Below are 24307 nucleotides of genomic sequence, written 5' to 3' on the forward strand. Positions count from 1 at the left end.
ACTCATGCAAAATGTAGAAGAAAACATAGTTGTTATATCCCATGTCCTTAACACTGCACTATATCCTAGAATGAACACCATATTTGTTGTAATAACCTAGCGCCATCATACTCTAAAATGGAAAGGTCTTTGTTGAAATATCTTATGCAGTTCTAGATGTTATATTTTAAGAAGATTGACAATATGGAAAACAGTCAGAAAGGTAATCCAAAATATGATAACATCTGTGAAACATGTACATGAAGAGTTTATGTAAGAAATAGGAGTAGTTGATCAATTAGTGAAAAAGTTTTGTCACTGAGAACTGTCTAAGACCACTGAGTTATGTTATAGAATAGGGAGTAGATTGTTTCTGAGATTCTCCAGATAATAAAACTATAATAAATGGGTGGGAATTATAAAAAGGCAAATTCCAACTAAGTACATGTAAAACAATGTTCAAAAATTTAAACAATATAAAATGAAAACAGCAGTATTGAAAAGCATGAGAAACTTTTAAACTAAGTTTCAAGGAAAGACTTAATGCTATGTATGCTATCTTATTGGGAAGAGGATATGAATAAATAAAAATTTTTAAATTTCATCCAAATCTAAGGTTCTATTCCTATTTAGAATTACTTTTCTGACTTCACTATTGTTTTAAAAATAATTACAATATGAGCTGATATGTCAACCAGTTTGTCATCTATGAAGTTTATACTTTTCCTCACCCTTATGATGAAAAAGTTTTTAAAATGTGATACAAGGAATCTGTTAATGTTCTAATTCATTTTAATTTTACTGGCTTCAATAATGGTAAACAGTTTCTCATCCAAACTAAATTCACAATGGCACAAATTTACAAAACTGTATTTTACCCAATGGAACCATAAAAACTACCTGATAAACAGCACTAACTTGACCCCCTTACCAATGCCCACTATCATGAAGGAAAATTCCCAGATAAGTTTTACCAAAGAACTCCACCCAATGTGTACTAAAATGGCAGAGATGTATCCATCATTTATATATCACTTAGTTTTAAATTAAAATAAATTATATATTCAAAGTCTATTATATACCTCTAGAAGCATACCTTCGATCCCATGCTCTAGTGCTACCAAAATAAATAAACACATACATACAAATATGCATGCATGTCCATTCATGCGTGTGGACAGACAGACAGATATTGATCTATGAACCAAGGAAAAGTTCTGTCTTAATTTATTCTCTCTCATACTATTTTCTGAAAAAGGTAATTATAAAGTAAATTAATAGTTTTAACATCTTTAAAAAACGCTTAGAAACACAAGTGTATCGTGCTTACTTTTTCAAGTAATCCAACTTTATGAAAAGTATTATAAAATCAATTATGTTGATATAGAAAGACTGCTTTACAAACTGAAACTATATAAACATAATAAAATTAAAAGTCAAAATTTGTTTCTCAGTTATTATTGTTCACTGTAACAATATGAGTATCATGTAACACATGGCTAGAAATGTTAGAAGAAAACAATGAATGAAAGCATTACAATGTCCTTGTTAAAAACTGAAACTAGGGTACCCCTTGACCATGCTTGTCCAATCCTGTATACCCACTCATTCTCCCAGGCAATTTTTCAATTTAGTGTAAATAACTCCAGATTCTCAATGCACAAACATATATAACCATAGAAAACATAGTTATTATTTTACAGTGTTAGTAATAAGTATAAATGCTATCATTCTGAATGACTAATGACATTTCTATAATGTTAAATTAAAAATTGAATATACTTGCCTGACCAGGGTAATATCCATATCCTTCTGGATAAGTTCAGTCTGTTTATTACTCAACTGTAATGATAGAGCATTATATTTACTCTGTGATACTTCAACTTCTTTCCTTGCTTCAATTAAATTGTCTTCAAAGGCCTAAAATTAGAGTGCTTATATCAATAATCAAACATAATAAATACTAAATGTAACAAAACATGTTATATTTAACTATTCTACAAAATGACAGAGAAAAACTAATACTGTTTTAATTTTTTCACTTACTTAAAATAATTTTAACACAAACAATAACTTTTATACCAGTCACGGATTTTTTTTCAGAAACTTAAAAATGTCATGGCCTCTTGGTATAAAAGCTAAGAATGTGAAGTAAATAAACTAGAAGATATGTATAAAACATTTAGTTATTAAATTATTGTACAATAAAGTAATACAGTAGATGAACAAAAAAGAACTCATTTATTTTGATATTAATCACAACAAATTATAGACATTTACTTATTTCCCTGTTTTCTCTGTTTGAAGTGCACATACAGAAGAAAGGACAGTACTTCAAAGACATCAAAATAGTTTTCCAAAGTTTGAGACTCAGATCATGTTCCGTTCTCTTGACTGTAGTGAAATGTACCTAAAGTTCTTGAAAGTTGATCTTTTCCTCCTGATCATTCTCTACATCTTTTTTCATTGTGAAAGGATTTAAAAATTAGATGTTTTAAAGATACAATATAAAATTAATTGTAATTACTTTTGCAAAGAACTAAATATATATATATATCTCTCTCTAAATAAAGTATGCCAACATAAATACCATACATTCATTATTTCCAAACATAAACACCAAGTTTTAGGTAAAGCACTAGAAATTCCTATTTATCTGCAAAAAAAGACAATGATAGATAGACAGCAAAGGCAGACAATTAGATGGAGGAAGGAGAGGAAGACAGAGGGGAGGAAAGGGCAGAAGGAGGAAGGGTGGGAAAGCAAGCCTTTTTAAAAAGTGACTCTATCTTTGTGCCCAACATATACAGAGATGGCAGATGTTCAACTACTGACAGTTAGGACTAAATGAATTGTTACGCTTAGCAGTGGAAAGAATTCAAACTCAGATAATGAAACTGGGGACTACAGAAGGGCTCTCATACTCTTAAAAAGCCAAAAGCCAGGTAGGGTGATGCCTCCAGCTTTGTTCTTTTGGCTTAGGATTGTCTTGGCAGTGTGGGCTCTTTTTTGGTTCCATATGAACTTTAAAGTAGTTTTTCCAATTCTGTGAAGAAAGTCACTGGTAGCTTGATGGGGATGGCACTGAATCTATAAATTACCTTGAGGATTATGAACACTTTCATGATATTGATTCTTCCCATCCATGACCATGGAATGTTCACTGGCCATCAGAGAAATGCAAATCAAAACCACAGTGAGATACCATCTCACACCAGTTAGAATGGCGATCATTAAAAAGTCAGGAAACAATAGGTGCTGGAGAGGATGTGGAGAAATTGGAACGTTTTTACACTGTCGGTGGGACTGTAAACTAGTTCAATCATTGTGGAAGACACTGTGGCGATTCCTCAAGGATCTAGAACTGGAAATACCATTTGACCCAGCCATCCCATTACTGGGCATACACGCAAAGAATTATAAATCATGCTGCTATAAAGACACATGTACACGTATGTTTATTGCCACACTATTCACAATAGCAAAGACTTGGAATCAACCCAAATGTCCATCAATGATGGACTGGATTAAGAAAATGTGGCACATATACACCATGGAATACTATGCAGCCATAAAAAAGGATGAGTTCATGTCCTTTGTAGGGACATGGATGCAGCTGGAAACCATCATTCTCAGCAAACTATCGCAAGGACAGAAAACCAAACACCACATGTTCTCACTCATAGGTGGGAACTGAACAATGAGAACACTTGGACACAGGGCGGGGAACATCACACACCAGTGCCCCTCATAGGTGGGGAAATGGGGAGGGATGGCATTAGGAGATATACCTAATGTAAATGACAAGTTAACGGGTACAGCACACCAACATGGCACATGTATACATATGTAACAAACCTACACGTTGTGCACATGTACCCTAGAGCTTAAAGTACTATTTTAAAAACAAACAAACAAATGAACAAAAGAAAAAAAATTAAAAACTACAAGAAGCCAAAAACTATAGTCTGGAGACATAGAAGAAATTTTTTAACATACCACAGATAAGATCTTTGTAAAGCTGCTCATCTCAAGATTCAATCTGATTTCTGCCAAATATCAGGCAGGGACAAGGTGCCTCAGGCTTGAAAGAAGATCTAGCTCCAGACTGAGGTACCCAAAAGTACCAGGAACCTCAAAATAGCTTAAAAGGGATAAACGAACACCAGGGTAGAAATAGAAGATGGTAATTCCCATCAAGACAAACCCTTCAAAATCTAACCTTCAAAAAGAAAGTCAACGAAGTGAACAATCAGAAATAAACACTATTCGGCCAGGCGCAGTGGCTCATGCCTGTAATCCCAGCACTTCGGGAGGTTGAGGCGGGCGAATCACGAAAGCAAGAGATCGAGACTATCCTAGCCAACATGGTGAAATCCCGTCTCTACTAAAAGTGCAAAAATTAGTTGGGCATGGTGGCATGCACCTGTAGTCCCAGCTACTCGGGAGGCTAAGGCAGGAGAATCACTTGAACCTGGGAGGTGGAGGTTGCAGTGAGCTGAGACTGCACCAAAGGAAAGAAAGGAAAGAAGGAAGGGAGGAAGGAAGGGAAGGAGGGAAAGAAAGGAAAGGGAAGGAAAGGAAAGGGCAAGGCAAGGGCAAGGCAAGGGCAAGGCAATGGCAAGGCAGGGCAAGGCAAGGCAAGGCAAGGCAGCGACACTATCCTAGCGAAATGCAAATATGGAACCAATTTAAAAGAACTATAAATATACAGAATATACTAAAATAGACAAACATTATGAAGCAAAAATGGAACAATCAGGCAGTTAAAGTGAAAAAACTACTATTTGACGTGAAGAGTAGACACAGAGAAACCAAATCAAAAATTATTGAAATAATCCAGCCAAAGCTGATGGTGTCTTGACAAGTAATAACAGAGGTGGTGAAGAGTCCAATTTAAAATATATTCTGAAGGTAGAAATGACAGGACCTGTTGATAAGTATCTGTGGAGTTGCAAGATAAAGATAGGAATTAAAGATCTCTCATAGGGATATGTCCTGGGAGCAAAGAGGTAAATGGTGGGTCCATTCATCATGATAAAGCAGACTACAAGAAAGATAGGCTGAAAACAATAATCCAAATGTCAGCTTCCAGTGGACATAATACATACATTTTAATTAGTATAAAATATGAGCAAGTTTCTCAGTAAGTATAAAAACCTAGAATAATTTTTCATGAAAAACCTAAATTACCAGAATGGAATCAAGAATAAATAATAGAACTTCATTTGTAATACTAAGCAAAGGAAGAAAGAAAACGAAGTAGGAAAATGCACCCCTCAGTGCAGGTGGTCCTAAAGCTAGCCCTCACACAGAATTCCAGCCTGGGTTTCCATTTTTGGAAGGTCAGTGAACCCCAAATCTGGAGCATGACTTATGGTGGTCCCCCACAAGTCATGCTCCCAAGGTAAAAAACAAAAATAGAATTCCTCTCTGACGGAAATCCCCTTGATATTAATACAAAATTAAGGTAAAACTTTTCATTGTTTCCCACTAAATATTGTTCATTTTTAAGCCATGTGACTATACTACACATTCTAAATTTAAAAATTCAAAAAAAGAAAAAATAGAAAATTTCAAAAGGATAATTCAAAATATATCAACACATTTAATCAATTATATAAAGCTGACTCACAAAAACACCTTATCTGGTCCTAAAGGTTTAAAGGAAAGGCCTACAAACATTTCAATAAATGAATAACCCCCGTCTTGTGGGAAACGTTACAAAGAATTTAAAAAGGATGTTCTCAACTCATTTTATGAAAATTGCATGACCTGTTATCCAAGTCAGAAAGGGAAGGACATAAAAAGTAACATTTCAGAGCGATACCACTTAGGCATATAAATGCAAAAATCCAAAATAAACTATACTAGTATTAAAGAAAGATTTGGGTAATTTATTGAGATTATTTGGTTCCAGAAATACAAGGATAGCTTAACATTAGAAAATATATTAATATAATTTACCACATTAAGAGATTAAAGAAAAAAAATATGAACATGCCAATAGAGTCAGAAAAATCACCCAAAACAATCCAACACCTTACGATTTAAAAACAAAAACAAAAAACTAACAAAAATATAGGAATACAGAAGAATTTTCTTACTTTGGTATGAATGCCAAAAATCAGCAAATACGATAATTAATTGTGAAATGTTCATTCAAAAATCAAGAACAAATTTGTTTTATATTAAAATTGTCCTGGGGATTTTAGGTAATATACTAAGAGAAGGAAAAAAAGAAAAGACATTAAATATATAAATATTAAGAGAAAGAGTAAACCATTCTTATTAGTAGCCAATATGATCTTCCACCAAAAAACAAAAACAAAGTGTAAACATTTAGAGCTACAGTTGAGCAAGATTATAAAAGACAACTGTGCAAAGCTCAGATGATTTTCTATAGAACTAAACATTTATAATATCAACAAGAAACATAAAATAACCAGAAATAAATCTTACAACCAATGTACAATATAATTATATGAAGTCAGAAACCAAAAACACTTGTATGACTCACTTTATTACAGTATTCCCTTTATTGTGGTGGTCTGCAACCAAAATAAATAATGAAACAGAGGAGTAGAACAACACTATAGAACAACTGGAACTAAAAGAATAATACAGAATATTCCACTCAACAACAACAGAATATACATTCATCTTCATGGCTCATGAAACATTCTCCATGACAGACCATAAAACAAGGCTCAACAAATTTTAAAATACTAAAAATATATAAAGTACTTTTTCTGATCACAGTGTAATAAAACCAGAAATCAATTACAGAAGGAAAACTGGAAAATTTTCATCTACGTTGAAATTATGCAAAACATTCTTAAACAATAGACCAAAGAAGAGATCATGAAAGAAAGAAATTATAAAATACCTTGAGACAAACAGAAATGAGAAAACATACCAAAACTTACGTGATGCAGAAAAAGGAACGGTAAGAGGCAAGTTTATAGCTGTAAGTGTGTAGTACATTAAAAAGGAAGAAAAATCTCAACAACCTAAATTTACACACTGGAAAGAACTAGAAGAAGAACAATAGAACCAAAAGTTAGCAGAAGAAAGAAGTAAGAAGGATTAGAGTAGTGATTAATTAAATAACAAAACAATAGAAAAAAATTTTAAATAAGAGTTGGCTTTGGAAGAGATCTTTAAAAATGGATACGCCTTTAGATAAATTAGATTTTAAAAAGAGAAAACTCAAATAATTATAAAATAGAATTAAAAACAAAACCATATGATCATCTCAATAGACACAGAAAAGGTTTTGATAAAATCCAACATCCCTTCATGATAAAAACTCTCAACAAACTAGGTATTGAAGGAACACACTCCAAAATACTAAGAGCCATCTATGGCAAACCCACAGCCAACATCATACCAATCATACTGGCAAAACCTGGAAGCATTCCCTTTAAGAACTGGAACAAGACAAGACAAAGATACCCACTCTTTTTTTTTCTTAACTTTAAGTTCTCAGATACATGTGCAGAACATGAAGGTTTGTTGCATGGGTATACACGTGCCATGGTGTTTGCTGCACCCATCAGACCATCATCTAGGTTTAACTCCCAATTGAATTAGGTATTTGTCGTAATGCTCTCCCTCCCCTTGTCCCCTGCCCTGCAACAGGCCTCAGTCTATGATGCTCCCCTTCCTGTGTCCATGTGTTCTCATTGTTCAACTCCCACTTATTAGTAAGAACATGCAGTGTTGGTTTTCTGTTCCTGTGTTACTTTGCTGAGGATGATGGCTTCCAGCTTCATCCATGTCCCTGCAAAGGACATGAACTCATTCTCTTTTATGGCTGCATACTATTCCATGGTGTATATGTGCCACATTTTCTTAATCCAGTCTATCATTGATGGGCATTTGGGTTGCTTCCAAGTCTTTGCTATTGTAAATAGTGCTGCAATAAACACACATGTGCATGGGTCTTTATAGTAGAATGATTTATAACCCTTTGGGTATATACCCAGTAATGGGATTGCTGGGTTAAATGGTGTTCCTGGTTCTAGATTCTTGAGGAATCACCACACTGTCTTCCGCAATGGCTAAACTAATTTGCACTCCCACCATCAGTGTAAAAGCATTCCTATTTCTCCACAGCCCTGCCAGCATCTGTTGTTTCCTAACTTTTTAATAATCGCCCTTCTAACTGGCATGAGATGGTACCTCACTGATACACATTTCTCTAATGACTACTGATAAGCTTTTTTCATATGTTTGTTGGCATCATAAATGTCCACTTTTGAAGAAGTATCTGTTCATGTCCTTCACCCACTTTTTGATTGGGTTGTTTTTTATTGTAAATTTGTTAAGTTCCTTATAGATTCTGGATACCTTTGTCAGATGGGTAGATTGCAAAAATTTTACTTCATTCTGTAGGTTGACTGTTCACTCTGATGCTAGTTTCTTTTGCTGTGCAGAAGCTCTTTAGTTTAATTAGAAGCCACGCCCACTCTTACCACTCCTATTCAACACAGTACTAGAAGTCCTAGCCAGAGCAATCAGTCAAGAGAAAAAAATAAAAGACATACAGATAGGAAAAGAAGTCATGTTACCCCCTGTCACTCATAAGATGATTCTACACACAGAAAACCCCACAAATTCCACCAAAAGGCTCCTAGGGAATACACAATTTCAGTAAAGTTTCAGGACACAAAATCAATGCACAAAAATCAGTAGTATTTCTATATGCCAATAATGTTAAGCTGCAAAGCAAATCAAAAACATAATCCCTTTACAATAGCCACAAAAATTAACAAAATACCCAGGAATACATCTAACCAAGATGATGAAAGATCTTTACAAGGAGAAGTACGAAACACTGCTGAGAGAAATCATAGATGACACAAACCAGTTGAAAAACATGCCATGCTCATGGATTGGAAGAATCAATATCATTAAGATGGCCCTACTCCACAAAGGAATCTACAGGTTCGATGCTATTCCTACCAAACTACCAATGTCATTTTTGACAGAATTACAAAAACTATTCCAAAATTTATATGGAACCAAAAAGCCCAATTAGACAAAGCAATCCTAAGCTAAATGAACAAAGCCAGCGGCATCACATTATCCAACTTCAAACTATACTACAGGGCTACAGTAACCAAAATAGCATGGTACTATTGGTACAAAAACAGACACAGAGACCAGTGGAACAGAATAGAGAATCCAGAAATAAAGCTGCACACCAACAATTACGTGATCTTTAACAAAGCTGACAAAAACATGCAATGGAGAAAAGACTCCCTATTCAATAAATGGTGCTGAGATAACTGGCTAGCCAAATGCGGAAGATTGAAACTGGACCCCTTCCTTACAACATATGCAAAAATCAACTCAAGATGGATTAAAGACTTAAATATGAAACCAAAAACCATAAAAACCTTGGAAGACAACCTAGGCAATACCATTCTGGACACAGGAACTGGCAAAGATTTTATGATGAAGACGCCAAAAGCAACTGCAACGAAAATTGACAAATGGGATCTAATTAAAGAGCTTCTGCAGAGCAAAAGAAACTATCATCAGAGTAAACAGTCAACCTACAGAATGGGAGAAAATATTCACAAATTATGCATCTAACAGGGGTCTAACATCCAGGTTTAACATCCAGAATCCATAAGAAACTTAAGTCAACAAGCAAAAAAAAAAAAAAAAAAAAATGACCCCATTAAAAACTAGGCAAAGAACATGAACAGACACTTGTCAAAAGAAGACATACAAACAGCCAACAATCATGAAAGAAATGCTCAAAATCACTAATCATCAGAGAAATGCAAATCAGAAATACAATGAGATACCATCTCACACCAATCATAACGGCTTTTACTAAACAGTCAAAAATAACAGATGTTGGGGAGGCTATGGAGAAAAGGCAATGTTTATACATTGTTGGTAGGTTTGAAAATTAGTTCAGCCACTGTTGAAAGCAGTTTGGAGATTTCTCAAAGAACTAAAAATAAAAATAGAACTATCATTTGACCCAGCCTCGCTCAGTAGCCAAAGAAAAATAAATTGTTCTACCAAAAACACATGTGTACTTGTATATGCATCATAACAGAAGAGCAAAGACATGGAATCAAGCTAGGTGACCACCACCAACAAACTGGATAAAGAAAATATAATACATATACACTATAGAATAGTATGCAGCGGTTAAAAAAATCGTATCCTTTTCAGCAACGTGGATGCCGCTGGAAGTCATTATCCTCAGCAAAGTAATGCAGAAACAGAAAACTAAGAATACTAAGAACAACTGTATTCTAACAAATACAAAACTGTATTCTAACAAATCTGTATTCTAACACATACAAAACTGTATTCTAACAGATTGGATAATCCAAAGAAGTGGATATAATCCTAGAAACAAACTTATGAAAACTGAAATATGAAAAAACAGAAAATCTGACAGAACAGTAAGAAGACTGAATAAGTAATCAAAAACCTACCAACAAAGCACAGGTCTACATGGTTTCACTGGATAATTCTACCAAAAATTTAAACAATTAACACCAATGCTCCTCAAACTCTACTAATAACTGAAGTACAGAGAGTATTTTGAAGCTCTTTCTATGAGGAGAGCATCATCCTGATACCAAAGCTAGAAAACAACACTAGAAGAAAACTAGAGACCAGTTATCTGATGGATATTAATGCAAAAATCATAAACAAAATACTAGCAAAAAAGATTACACAATATGACCAAGTGGAATTTATGCCTTGAATGCAAGGACGATTGAAACATACAAAATTCAATTAATGAAATAAACCACAATGAAAGAATAAAAGACAAAAATCATAGAATCATTTCACTTCATACAGAAAAAGCATTTGACAGGATTGAACACCCTTTCATGATTAAAAAAAATCCACAAACTAGGAATAGAAGGGAGCTACTTCAACATAACAAAGGCCAAATACAAAAAGCCTATAGCTAACATCATACTCAATAGTAAAAGACTAAAAGCTTTTTCTCTAAAATCAGGAACAAGATGAGACTGCCCACTCTCACCACTTCTATTCAACATAGTATTTTTTTTTTAATTTTTAATTTTTGAGACAGAGTCTTGCTCTGTCACCCAGGCTGGAGTGCAGTGGCGCTTTCTCAGCTCACTGCAAGCTCCCTCTCCCGGGCTCACACCATTTTCCTGCCTCAGCCTCTGGAGTAGCTGGGACTATAGGCGCTCGCTACCGAGCTGGGCTAATTTTTATTTTATTTTATTTTTAGTAGAAACGGGGTTTCACTGTGTTAGCCAGGATGGTCTCGATCTCCTGACCTCGTGATCCGCCTGCCTCAGCCTCCCAAAGTGCTGGGATTACAGGCGTGAGCCACCGCGCCCAGCATCAACACAGTATTTATTTAAAGTTCTAGCCAGAGCAACTACGCAAGAAAAATAGAAGGCATCCTAATCAAAAACGCAGAAGTAAAATTATCTCTTCTTGCTGATGGCGTGTTTTTATATGTAGAAAACCATAAGATTCCACCAAAAACTTTTAGAACAAATAATTCAGCAAAGCTGCAGTACACACACAAAAAAATACACAAAATAGCTACATTTCTGTATATTAACAATGAATAATCAGAAAAGGAAATTAAGAAAACAATTTCATTTACAATTGAAAAAAATACTAGAAATAAATCTAGCCAAGGGGGTGAAAGACTTGTACACTGAAAACTATGAACATTATGAACAGAAATTATAGAGGACACATATAAATAGAAGACACCTCATGTCACTAGATTGGAAGACAATGTTAAGATGTAAAAACTGCCAAAAGTGAGCTACACATTAAATGCACTCCTTATCAATATCCCAATGACACTTTTTGCAGAAAGTTAAAATATCATCCTAAAATTCATATGAAATCTCAAGCAACCCTAAATAGCCACAGCAATTCTGAAAACAATAATATTGGAGAACTCATATTTCTTCATTTCCAAATGTATTACAAAGCTACAATAATGAAAACAGTATTGTACTGACATACAGATATACAGACCAATAAAAATAGCCTAGAAATAAACATTTCTATATGTGCTCAAATAACTTTTCACAAAGGTACCAAGACCAACTGATGACTAAAAGGCAGCCTTTTTGACAAATGTTGCCGGAAAAACTAGGTATCTACACACAAATGAATGAAGTTGGACCCTTACACCATACACAAAAGAAAAAAAAAAAAAAAACCTCAAAATGGATTAAAGACCAAAATATAAAAGCCAAAACTAGAAAACTCCCAACATATGGAAACACATCATGATACTGGATTTGGCAATGATTTCTTGCAAATGACACCAAAAGCATAGGCAAAAAAAGCAAAAACATAAAATTGGGACTACGCCAAAAACATACAGATGGTACTACATCACAACTGAAAACTTCTGTTCACCAAAGGACACAATCAACAGATTAAAAAGGCAACAAAAGGACTTGAAGAGATATTTCTCCAAAGATGATATACAAGTAGCCAAGAAGCATACGAAAAAATGGTCAACATCATAACACAAATATGTTCAACTGGGATTTGTCCCAGGGATGCAGGGATGATTCAATATACACAAATCAACAAATGTAACACATCCCATCAATAAACTGAAGGACAAAAATAATCTGATCATCTCAATTAATACAGAAAAAGCATGATAAAATTCAACACACCTTTATTATAGAAACTGTCAACAAACTAGCGAAACAAAAAACATGCCTCCAGATATTAAAGGCCATATACATCAAACCCATAGCTAACATCACACTAAATGGGGAAAAATTAAAGATCTTTCCTCTAATTTAAACAAGAAAAGAACGCTCAATTTCACCACTTCTAGTCAACACAGTACTGGAAGTCCCAGTCAGAGCAATCAGGCAAAAGAAAAAAAACAACAGAAAAGACATCCAATTTGAAAAAGTGAAAGTCAAACTGTCCCTCTTTGCAAACAACATGATCTTATATCTTTCTTTTTTTAATGACTCTACCAAAAAAACTCTCAGAACTGATAAATAAATTCAGAAAAGTTGCAGGATACAAAATCATGTACAAAATAAGTAGCACTTCCATACATTAGTAATGAAATAGCTGAAGAAGAAATCAAAAAAGCAATTCTACTTCCAAAAGCTACAAAAAACAAAAATAAGTATCTGGGATTAAATTTAACCAAGGAGGGTTAAGACATCTACAAAACGAACAAACAAAAACACTCATGAAAGAAATTGAAAAGGACACAAACAAGAATAAAAACATATCACACTCATGGGTCAGATGAATTAATACTGTTAAAATGACCAAACTGCCCAAAGCAATCTAGATTCAGTGCAATCTCTATTATTACCAACATCATTTTTCACAGAAATAGAAAAAAAAATTCTAAAATTGATATGGAACCAAAAAAGAGCCTGAATACCCAAAGCAATCCTGAGCAAAAGAACCAAGCCAAAGGTATGAGACTACCTCACTTCAAAATATATTACAAGGATATATTAACTGAAACAGCATGGTGTTGGCATAAATATAGACACACAGACGAATGAAACAAAATATAGAACCCAGAAGCAAATCCACCAATTCATAGCTGATTGGTCTTCAACAAAGCAACTAAAAATATACATTGGGGATAGGATAGGATAGCACCTCTTCAATAAATGATGCTAGAAAAACTAGATAACCATGAGCATAAGAATGAAACTGGACACATCTCTCACCATATAACAAACAAACTTAAGATGGAGCAAAGGCTTAATTGTAATACATGCAATTGTAAAAATGCTAGAAGAAAACATGGAGAAAACTCTCCAAGACATTAGTCTAGGCAAAGATTTTATGCCTAAGAACTCAAAAAAATAGGCAACAAAAATAAAAATAGACGAATGGAACTATATTAAATAAAAACCTTCTGCACGGCAAAAGAAAAAATAGGTTGAAATTCAGTCTACAAAAAACAGACAATCTTCAAAGTAGCAAGAAACCTTTGAAATGAGTTAAAATATTTGCAGATTACTCAGTCAACAGGGGACTAGTAGCTAGAATCTACAAGGAACTCAAAGAACTCAATGGTTTTTCAAAAGTCACATTTTAACATGTGCAAAAAAAATGAATGGACATTTCTCAAGAGAAGATATACACATGGCCAACAGGTATATGAAAAACGCTCAGCATCATTAATCATCAGTAAAATGCAAATCAAAACCATAATGAGATGTCACATCATCCTAGTTAGAATGACTATTACTAAAGGGACAGAAAATAACAGATGCAAGTGGGGATGCAACAGTGTATATACGAGACCTCTTGAGATATGCACCAACATGGCCCAATAGGAACAGCTCCAGCCTCCAGCTCACAGCATGAGCGACACAGAAGACCGGTGATTTCTGCATTTCCAACTGAGGTACCGGGTTCATCTCACTGGGGTGTGTCGGACAATGGGGGCAGGACAGTTGGTGCAGCTCAACGAGCAAGAGCCAAAGCAGGGCAAGGCATCACCTAACCCTGGAAGCGCCAGGGAGAAGTGAATTCCCTTTCCTAGCCAAGGGAAACCGTGACATACAACACTTGGAAAATCGGGTCACTCCCACCCTAATACTGGGCTTTACCAAGTCTTAGCAAATGGCACACCCATGCCTGGCTCTGAGGGTCCCACGCCCACAGAGCCTCCCTCATGGCTAGCACAGCAGTCTGAGATCTAACTGCAAGGCGGCAGCGACGCTGGGGAAGGGCGCCTGCCATTGCTGAGGCTTAAGTAGGTAAACAGACCAGCCAGGAAGCTCGAACTGGGTGGAGCCCAGGGAACACCAAGGAGGCCTGCCTGCCTCTGTAGACTCCACCTCTGGGGACAGGGCATAGCCAAACAAAAGGCAGCAGAAACCTCTCCAGATTTAAATGTCTCTGTCTGGCAGCTTTGAAGAGAGTAGTGGTTTCCCCAGCACAGAATCCGATCTGAGAACAGACAGATTGTCTGCTCAAGTGGGTCCCTGACCCCCGAGTAGCCTAACTGGGAGACATCTCCCACTAGGGGCAGACTGACACCTCACACAGCCGGGTACACCTCTGAGATGAAGCTTCCAGAGGAATGATCAGACAGCAACATTTGCTGTTCAGCAATATTCACTTGTCAGCAGCCTCCACTGCTGATACCCAGGCAAACAGGGTCTGGAGTGGACCTCGAGCAAACTCCAACAGACTTGCAGCTGAGGGTCCTGACTGTTAGAAGGAAAAATAACGAAGAGAAAGGACATCCACACCAAAACCCCATCTCTACGTCACCATCATCAAAGACCAAAGGTACAAAGAACTACAAAGATGGAGAAAAAGCAGTACAGAAAAGCTGGAAATTCTAAAAATCAGAGTGCCTCTCCCTCTCCAAAGGAACACAGCTCCTCACAAGAAACGGAACAAAGCTGGACAGAGAATGACATTGACGAGTTGACAGAAGAAGACTTCAGACAATCAAACTTCTCTGAGCTAAAGGAGGAATTACGAACCCAGTGCAAAGAAACTAAAAACATTGAAAGAAGATTTGATGAATGCCTAACTAGAATAATCAATGCAGAGAAGTCCATAAACTAATTCATAGAGATGAAAACCATGACACGAGAACTACGTGACAAATGCACAAGCTTCAATAACCGACTTGATCAACTGGAATAAAGGGTATCAGTGATTGAAGATCAAATGAATTAAATGAAGCGAGAAGAGAAGTTTAGAGAAAAGAAGCAAAAATAAATGAACAAACCTCCAAGAAATATGGGACTATGTGAAAAGACCAAATCTATGTCTGACTGGTGTACCTGAAATAGATGGGGAGAATGAAATCAAGTTGGAAAACACTCTGCAAGATATCATCCAGGAGAACTTCCCAAATCTAGCAAGGCAGGCCAACATCCAAATTCAGGAAATACAGAGAACACCACAAAGATACTCCTCAAGAAGAGCAACTCCAAGACACGTAATTGTCATATTCACCAAACTTGAAATGAAGGAAAAAAAGTTAAGGGCAGCCAGAGAGAAAGGACAGGTTATCCACAAAGGAAAGCCCATCAGACTAACAGCAGATCTCTCGGCAGAAACTCTACAAGCTAGAGTAGCTTCTGGCTAGAAGAGAGTGGGAGCCAATATTCAACATTCTTCAAGAAAACAATTTTCAACCCAGAATTTCATATCCAGCCAAACTAAGTGTCATAAGTGAAGGAGAAATAAAATCCTTTCCAGAGAAGCAAATGCTGAGAGATTTTGTCACCACCAGGTCTGCCCTATAAGAGCTCTTGAAGGAAGCACTAAACACGGAAAGGAACAACCGGTACCAGCCACTGCAAAAACATGCCAAAATGTAAAGACCATTGATGCTAGGAAGAAACAGCAGCAACTAACAAGCAATATAACCAGCTAACATCATAATAACAGGATCAAGTTCACACATAACAATATTAACCTTAAATGTAAATGGGCTAAATGCTTGAATTAAAAGACACAAGCTAGCAAATTGGATAAAGAGTCAAGACCCATCAGGTTGCTGTATCCATGAGACCCATCTCACGAGCAGAGACACACATAGGCACAAAATAAAGGGATGGAGAAAGATCTACCAAGCAAATGGAAAACAAAAAAAAGGCAGGAGTTGCAATCCTAGTCTCTGATATATACTTTAAACCAAAAAACATCAAAAGAGACAAAGAAGGCCATTACATAATGGTAAAGGGATCAATTCAACAAGAAGAGCTAACTGTCCTAAATATATATGCAACCATTACAGGAGCACCCAGATTCATGAAGCAAGTACTTAGAGACTTATGAAGAGACTTAGGCTCCCATACAATAATAATGGGAGACTTTAACACCCCACTGCCAACATTAGACAGATCAACGAGACAGAAAGTTAACAAGGATATCCAGGAATCGAACTCATCTCTGCACCAAGCAGACCTAATAGACATCTACAGAACTTTTCACCCCAAATCAACAGAATATACATTCTTCTCAGCACCACATCACACTTATTCCAAAATTGACCACACGGTTGGAAATAAAGCACTCATCAGCAAATGTGAAACAACAGAAATTATGACAAACTGTCTCTTAGACCACGGTGCAATCAAACTAGAACTTAGGATTAAGAAACTCAATCAAAACCGCTCAACTACATGGAAACTGAACAACTTGTTCCTGAATGACTACTGGGTACATAATGAAATGAAGGCAGGAATAAAGATGTTGTTTGAAACCAATGAGAACAAAGACACAACATACCAGAATCTCTGGGACACATTTAAAGCAGTGTGTAGAGGGAAAATTATAGCACTAAATGTCCACAAGAGAAAGGAGGAAAGATCTAAATTTGACACCCTAATATCACAATTAAAAGAACCAGAGAAGCAAGAACAAACACATTCAAAAGCTAGCAGAAGGCAAGAAATAACTAAGATCAGAGCAGAACTGAAGGAGACAGAAACACAAAAAACCTTTCAAAAAACTGAGGAATCCAGGAGCTGGTTTCTTGAAAAGATCTACAAAATTGATAGACAGCTAGCAAGACTAATAAAGAAAAAAGAGAAGAATCAAATAGATGCAATAAAAAATGATAAAGGGGATATCACCACCGACCCCACAGAAATACAAACTACCATCACAGAATACTATAAACACCTCTACGCAAAGAAACAAGAAAATCTAGAAGAAATGGATAATTTCCTGGACACTTACACTCTCCCAAGACTAAACCAGGAAGAAGTTGAATCCCTGAATAGACCAATAGCAGGCTCTGAAATTGAGGCAATAATTAATAGCCTACCAACCAAAAAGTCCAGGACCAGATGGATTCACAGCCGAATTCTACCAGAGGTACAAGGAGGAGCTGGTACCATTCCTTCTGAAACTATTCCAATCAACAGAAAAAGAGGGAATCCTCCCTAACTCATTTTACAAGGCCAACATCAACCTGATACCAAAGCCTGGCAGACACACAGCAAAAAAAGAGAATTTTAGACCAATATCCCTGATGAACATCGATGCAAAAATCCTCAATAAAATACTGGCAAACTGAATCCAGCAGCACATCAAAAAGCTTATCCACCATGATCAAGTGGGCTTCATCCCTGGGATGCAAGGCTGGTTCAGCATACGCAAATCAATAAATGTAATCCAGCATATAAACAGAACTAAAGACAAAAACCACATGATTATCTCAATAGATGCAGAAAAGGCCTTTGACAAAATTCAACAGCCCTTCATGCTAAAAACTCTCAATCAATTTGGTATTGATGGAACGTATCTCAAAATAGTAAGAGCTATTTATGACAAACCCACAGCCAATATCATACTGAATGGGCAAAAACTGGAAGCATTCCCTTTGAAAACTGGCACAAGATATAGATGCCCTCTCTCACACCACTCCTATTCAACATAGTGTTGGAAGTTCTGGCTAGGGCAACCAGGCAAAAGAAAGAAATCAAGGGTATTCAGTTAGGAAAAGAAGAAGTCAAATAAATTGTCCCTGTTTGCAGATGACATGATTGTATATTTAGAAAACCCCATCATCTCAGCTCAAAATCTGCTTAAGCTGATAAGCAACTTCAGCCAAGTCGCAGGATACAAAATCAATGTGCAAAAATCACAAGCATTCTTATACACCAGTAACAGACAAACAGAGAGCCAAATCATGAAGGAACTTCCATTCACAATTGCTTCAAGGAGAATAAAATACCTAGAAATCCAACTTACAAGGGATGTAAAGGACCTACCTCTTCAAGGAGAACTACAAACCACTGCTCAGTGAAATAAAAGAGGACACAAACAAATGGAAGAACATACCATGCTCATGGATAGGAAGAATCAATATCGTGAAAATGGCCATACTGCCCAAGGTTATTTATAGATTCAATGCCATCCCTATCAAGCTACCAGTGAGTTTCTTCACAGAACTGGAAAAAACTGCTTTAAAGTTCATATGGAACCAAAAAAAGAGCCCGCATTGCCAAGACAGTCCTAAGTCAAAAGAACAAAGCTGGAGGCATCACGCTACCTGACTTCAAACTATACTACAAGGCTACAGTAACCAAAACAGCATGGTACTGGTACCAAAACAGACATATAGACCAATGGAACAGAACAGAGTCCTCAGAAATAATACCACACATCTACAACCATCTGATCTTTGACAAACCTGACAAAAACAGGAAATGGGGAAAAGATTCCCTATTTAATAAATGGCGCTGGAAAAATTGGCTAGCCATAAGTAGAAAGCTGAAACTGGATCCTTTCCTTACTCCTTATACGAAAATTAATTCAAGATGGATTAGAGACTTAAATGTTACACGTAAAACCATAAAAACCCTGGAAGAAAACCTAGGTAATACCATTCAGCACATAGGCATGGGCAAGGACTTCATGTCTAAAACACCAAAAGCAACAGCAACAAAAGCCAAAATTGACACATGGGATCTAATTAAACTAAAGAGCTTCTGCACAGCAAAAGAAACTACCATCAGAGTGAACAGGCAACCTACAGAATGGGAGAAAATTTTTGCAATCTACTCATCTGACAAAGGGCTAATATATAGACCTACAAAGAACTCAAACAAATTTACAAGAAAAAAACAAACAACCCCATCAAAAAGTGGGCAAGGGATATGAACAGACATTTCTCAAAAGAAGACATTCATACAGCCAACAGACACATGAAAAAATGCTCGTCATCACTGGCCATCAGAGAAATGCAAATCAAAACCACAATGAGATATCATCTCACACCAGTTAGAATGGCGATCATTAAAAAGTCAGGAAACAACAGGTGCTGGAGAGGATGTGGAGAAACAGGAACACTTTTACACTGTTGGTGGGATTGTAAACTATTCAACCATTATGGAAAACAATATGGCGATTCCTCAAGGATCTAGAACTAGAAGTACCATATGACCCAGTCATCCCATTACTGAGTATATACCCAAAGGATTATAAATCATGCTGCTATAAACCCACATGCACACGTATGTTCATTGCGGCACTATTCACAATAGCAAAGACTTGGAATCAACCCAAATGTCCATCAGTGACAGACTGGATTAAGAAAATGTGGCACATATACACCATGGAATACTATGCAGCCATAAAAAAGGATGAGTTTGTGTCCTTTGTAAGGACATGGATGCAGCTGGAAACCATCATTCTCAGCAAACTATCGCAAGAACAGAAAACCAAACACCGCATGTTCTCACTCATAGGTGGGAACTGAACAATGAGATCACTTGGACTTGGGAAGGGTAACATCACACACCAGGGCCTATTATGCGGGGGGCGGGGGAGGGATGGCACTGGGAGTTGTACCTGATGTAAACAACTAGTTGATGGGTGCTGACGAGTTGATGGGTGCAGCACACCAACATGGCACAAGTATACTAATGTAACAAACCTGCATGTTATGCACATGTACCCTAGAACTTAAATAATAAAAAAAAATAAATAAAAAATAAAGTGGGTGAAAGATATGAACAGACACTTCTCAAAAGAAGACATTTATGCAGCCAACAGACACATGAAAAAATGCTCATCATCACTGGCCATCAGAGAAATGCAAATCAAAACCACAATGACATACCATCCCACACCAGTTAGAATGGTAATCATTAAAAAGTCAGGAAACAACAGGTGATGGAGAGGATGTGGAGAAATAGGAAGTCCTTTTACACTGTTGCGGGACTTTAAACTAGTTTAACCACTGTGGAAGACAGTGTGGCGATTCCTCAAGGATCTAGAACTGGAAATACCATTTGACCCAGGCCTCCCATTACTAGGTATATACCCAAAGGATTATAAATCATGCTGCTATAAAGACACATGTACACATATGTTTATTGCTGCACTATTCAAAATAGCAAAGACTTGGAATCAACCCAAATGTCCATCAATGATGGACTGGATTAAGAAAATGGGGCACATATACACCATGGAATACTATGCAGCCATAAAAAAGGATGAGTTCGTGTCCTTTGTGGGAAATGGATGCAGCTGGAAACCATCATTCTCAGCAAACTATCGCAAGAACAGCAAACCAAACACCTCATGTTCTCACTCATAGGTGGGAACTGAACAATGAGAACACCTGGACACAGGAAGGTGAAAATCACACACCAGGGCCTGTTGGGGAGTGGGAAGTGGGGGGAGAGATAGCATTAGGAGATATACCTAAGGTAAATGACGAGTTAATGGGTGCAGCACACCAACATGGCACATGTACACATATGTAACAAACCTGTATTTTTTGCACATGTACCCTAGAACTTAAAGTATAATAAAAAAGAAAAAAAAAAGAGAACTCTTAAACACTGTTGGTGAAAATGTAAATTAGTATAACAACTAAGAAAAACAGTATGGAAATTTCTCAAAAAAACAAACAGAACTACCATACAATCCCACAATCCCGCTACTGGGTATCTATCCAAAGGAAAAGAAATCAGTATATCAAAGAGATAGGTGGCTGTAATTGAACATTTATTGTGGCATTATTCATAATAACAAAGATATGGCATCAACCTAAGTATCCACAAACAAACCAAACTAATGCATAAAGAAAATGTGGTATATATAAATAATAGAATACTACTTAGACATTAAAAAAATGAAATCATGCCATTTGAAGTAGCATGAATGGAACTGAAGGTCATTACATTAAATAAGTCAGGCAGAGAAAGACAAATACTGCATATTTTTACTCACATCTGTAAGCTAAAAACCTTATCTCATGGTGATTGGGAATACAGTGATAGATACCATATACTGGGAAGGGAAAGTGGGAGAATGAGGATGTATAAAGGTTGGTTATTGGAACTAATATGCAGTTAGACGGAAGAAATAAGTTCCAGTGTTTGATAGCACACTCAGGTTCCTATACTTGGGAACAACATCACGTATATTTCAAACCAACTTTATAGTCTTGATACCTACACATACAACTGATAGATACTCAAGGTGATGGAGACCCCAAATACCCTGACTTCATCATTACAAATTATATGCATGTAACAAACACTCACATACACCCCATAAATCATAGATTATTACATAGCAATGAAAGGGAAAAAAAGGAATACACACACACACAAAAGTAATTCTAGAGCTAAAAAATACAACTGAAATAAAATATTCACTAGAGGGTTCAGCAGCAGATTTCAGCACAAAAAGTAATTAGATAACTAGAAGATAGAACAACTAAAATTATCGAGTCTGAAAAGAAAAAAAAGTGACCAGTGGGACACCACCAAGCAGACCAACATACACATTATGGGAATCTCAACCAGAGAGGGGACCAAGAAAATGGTAGAATTGCTGTTTGAATAAATGATGTCCCAAAACTTCCAAAATGTGATGAAGGACATGAATCTACAAATCCAAAAATCTCAATAAACTCCAAGTAAGATCAACAAAGTAGACTCCTATTGAGATACATTATAATCAAACTTGTGAAATTCAGCCTACAAAAAAAGAATCTTCAAAGTAGCAAGGAAGAAGTGACTCATCACATACATGGAATCCTTAATAAGAGTAAAAACTGATTTCTTGCCAGAAACCACAGAGTACAGAGGCACTGAGATAACATATTTAATGTACTAATGGAAAAAACAAACATTAACCTTGAATTTTCTATCCAGCAAAAACTGTCCTTGAAAAGTTAGGGAGAAATTAAGACATTTACAAATAAAAACTGAGAGAAGTCATTACCACTTCACCTGCACTACAAGAAATGCTAAATGGAATCCTTCAGATTGAAATGAAAGGACACAAGGCAGTAACTCAAATCCACATGAACAAATAAAGACTTCTAGTAAAGATAAATAGGTGGGCAAATAAAAAAGCCAGTATTATCTAGTTGGCTTCTAATTATCCTTTATATTTCCTACATGATTTCAAAAACAAACACATAAAAACTATATAAACTACATAAAAACTACATAAACAATGTATAAACTACTTATACATTAAGTACACATGTATAAGATATAACTTGTGACAACAATAATATAAAATGGATGGACAAAGCTGTAGAGGAGAAGAGTTTTGTATGCTATCAAAAACACTTTGTATCAATTCAAATTTTACTGCTATAAGTTTAGAAAGGTATATGCAATCTACATGGTAAGCACGAAGAAATTATCAATAACGTATATACTAAAAAAATAAAATCGAAATCTGTCATAGAAAAAATCAGCTAAGGAAAGCAATAATGGAGAAAATGAGAGACATAAATAGCCGTAAAAAGAAAAAATGGCAGAAGTTAGTTCTTCCTCATTAATAATTTCTCTAAATATAAATGAATTAAATTCTCCAGTCAGAAAAAAAGAGATTGGCACAAGGGATAAAGAAAACATTCTACAATGATATGTTGTCTACAAAAGACTCACTTTAAATTCAAAGATACAAACAAGTTAAAAGGAATGTGATGGAAAAAGATATTTCATGCAAATAGTAACCAGAAGAGAGCTGGGGTAGACATAATCATATTAGAAAAGAAGAGACTTTAAGTCAGAAATGGTTACAAGAGACAAAAGATCTAATAATCAACTCATCGAGAAGATATAACAATAATAAACATGTAGGCACCAAACAATGGAGCCCCAAAACATAGAAAACAAACAATTAAAGAATTGACAGAGAAATAGAAAATGTTACAATAATAGTTGAAAATTCAGTATTCCACATTAACTAATGAAAAAGCATCTACATGGAAGGTTATTAATGATAAACATGGCTTAAACAACATTGCATACTAGATACACCTAGAAGGCATATATGAAATACTCTATCCCAAAACAGCAGAATAAACATACTACTCAAATACATATGAAACATTCACCAGGACACACCATGAGTTAAGTCATAAAATAACTGACAAAAAAATTTTTAAACAGTAACATAACACAAAGGATCTTCTCTAAATAAAATGGAATGAAGCTAGAAATCAACAGCAAAAGTAAAAAAGTAAAATACACAAGTATGTGGAAATTTAAAAACACACTCAGCCAGATGCAGTGGCTCATGCCTGTAATCCCAGAACTTTGTGGGGCCAAGGAAGGAGGATAGCGAGGTCAAGAGATAGAGACCATCCTGGCTAATACAGTGAAATCCCGACTGTACTAAAAATACAAAAAAATTAGCCAGGCATGCTGGCAGGTACCTGTAGTCCCACCTACTTGGGAGGCTGAGGCAAGAGAATGGCGTGAACCTGGGAGGCAGAGCTTGCAGTGAGCCTAGATTGCACCACCGCACTCCAGCCTGGGTGACAGAGTGAGACTCCATCTCAAAAAAACAAACAAACAAACAAACA

General features: G+C 36.1%; 1 protein-coding gene across 8 annotated transcripts in view; it reads right to left on the reverse strand.

The window, feature by feature from the left end:
- The window catches only part of CNTLN (centlein), a 367082-nt gene that overhangs the window by 227645 nt on the left and 115130 nt on the right, over window positions 1–24307 (reverse strand). For 4 of the 8 annotated variants that reach the window (XM_077966047.1, XM_028835147.2, XM_015117646.3 and 1 more), the window contains exon 6: window positions 1766–1899. In XM_077966047.1, coding sequence (XP_077822173.1) covers window positions 1766–1899 — 134 coding nt within the window. Of the gene's footprint in view, window positions 1–1761; window positions 1900–24307 lie in introns of all 8 variants that reach the window. The other 4 variants (XM_077966048.1, XM_077966046.1, XM_077966045.1 and 1 more) reach the window with 1 other exon arrangement.

Source organism: Macaca mulatta, chromosome 15 (assembly GCF_049350105.2).
Source record: "Macaca mulatta isolate MMU2019108-1 chromosome 15, T2T-MMU8v2.0, whole genome shotgun sequence".
NCBI classification, from domain to species: Eukaryota; Metazoa; Chordata; class Mammalia; order Primates; family Cercopithecidae; genus Macaca; species Macaca mulatta.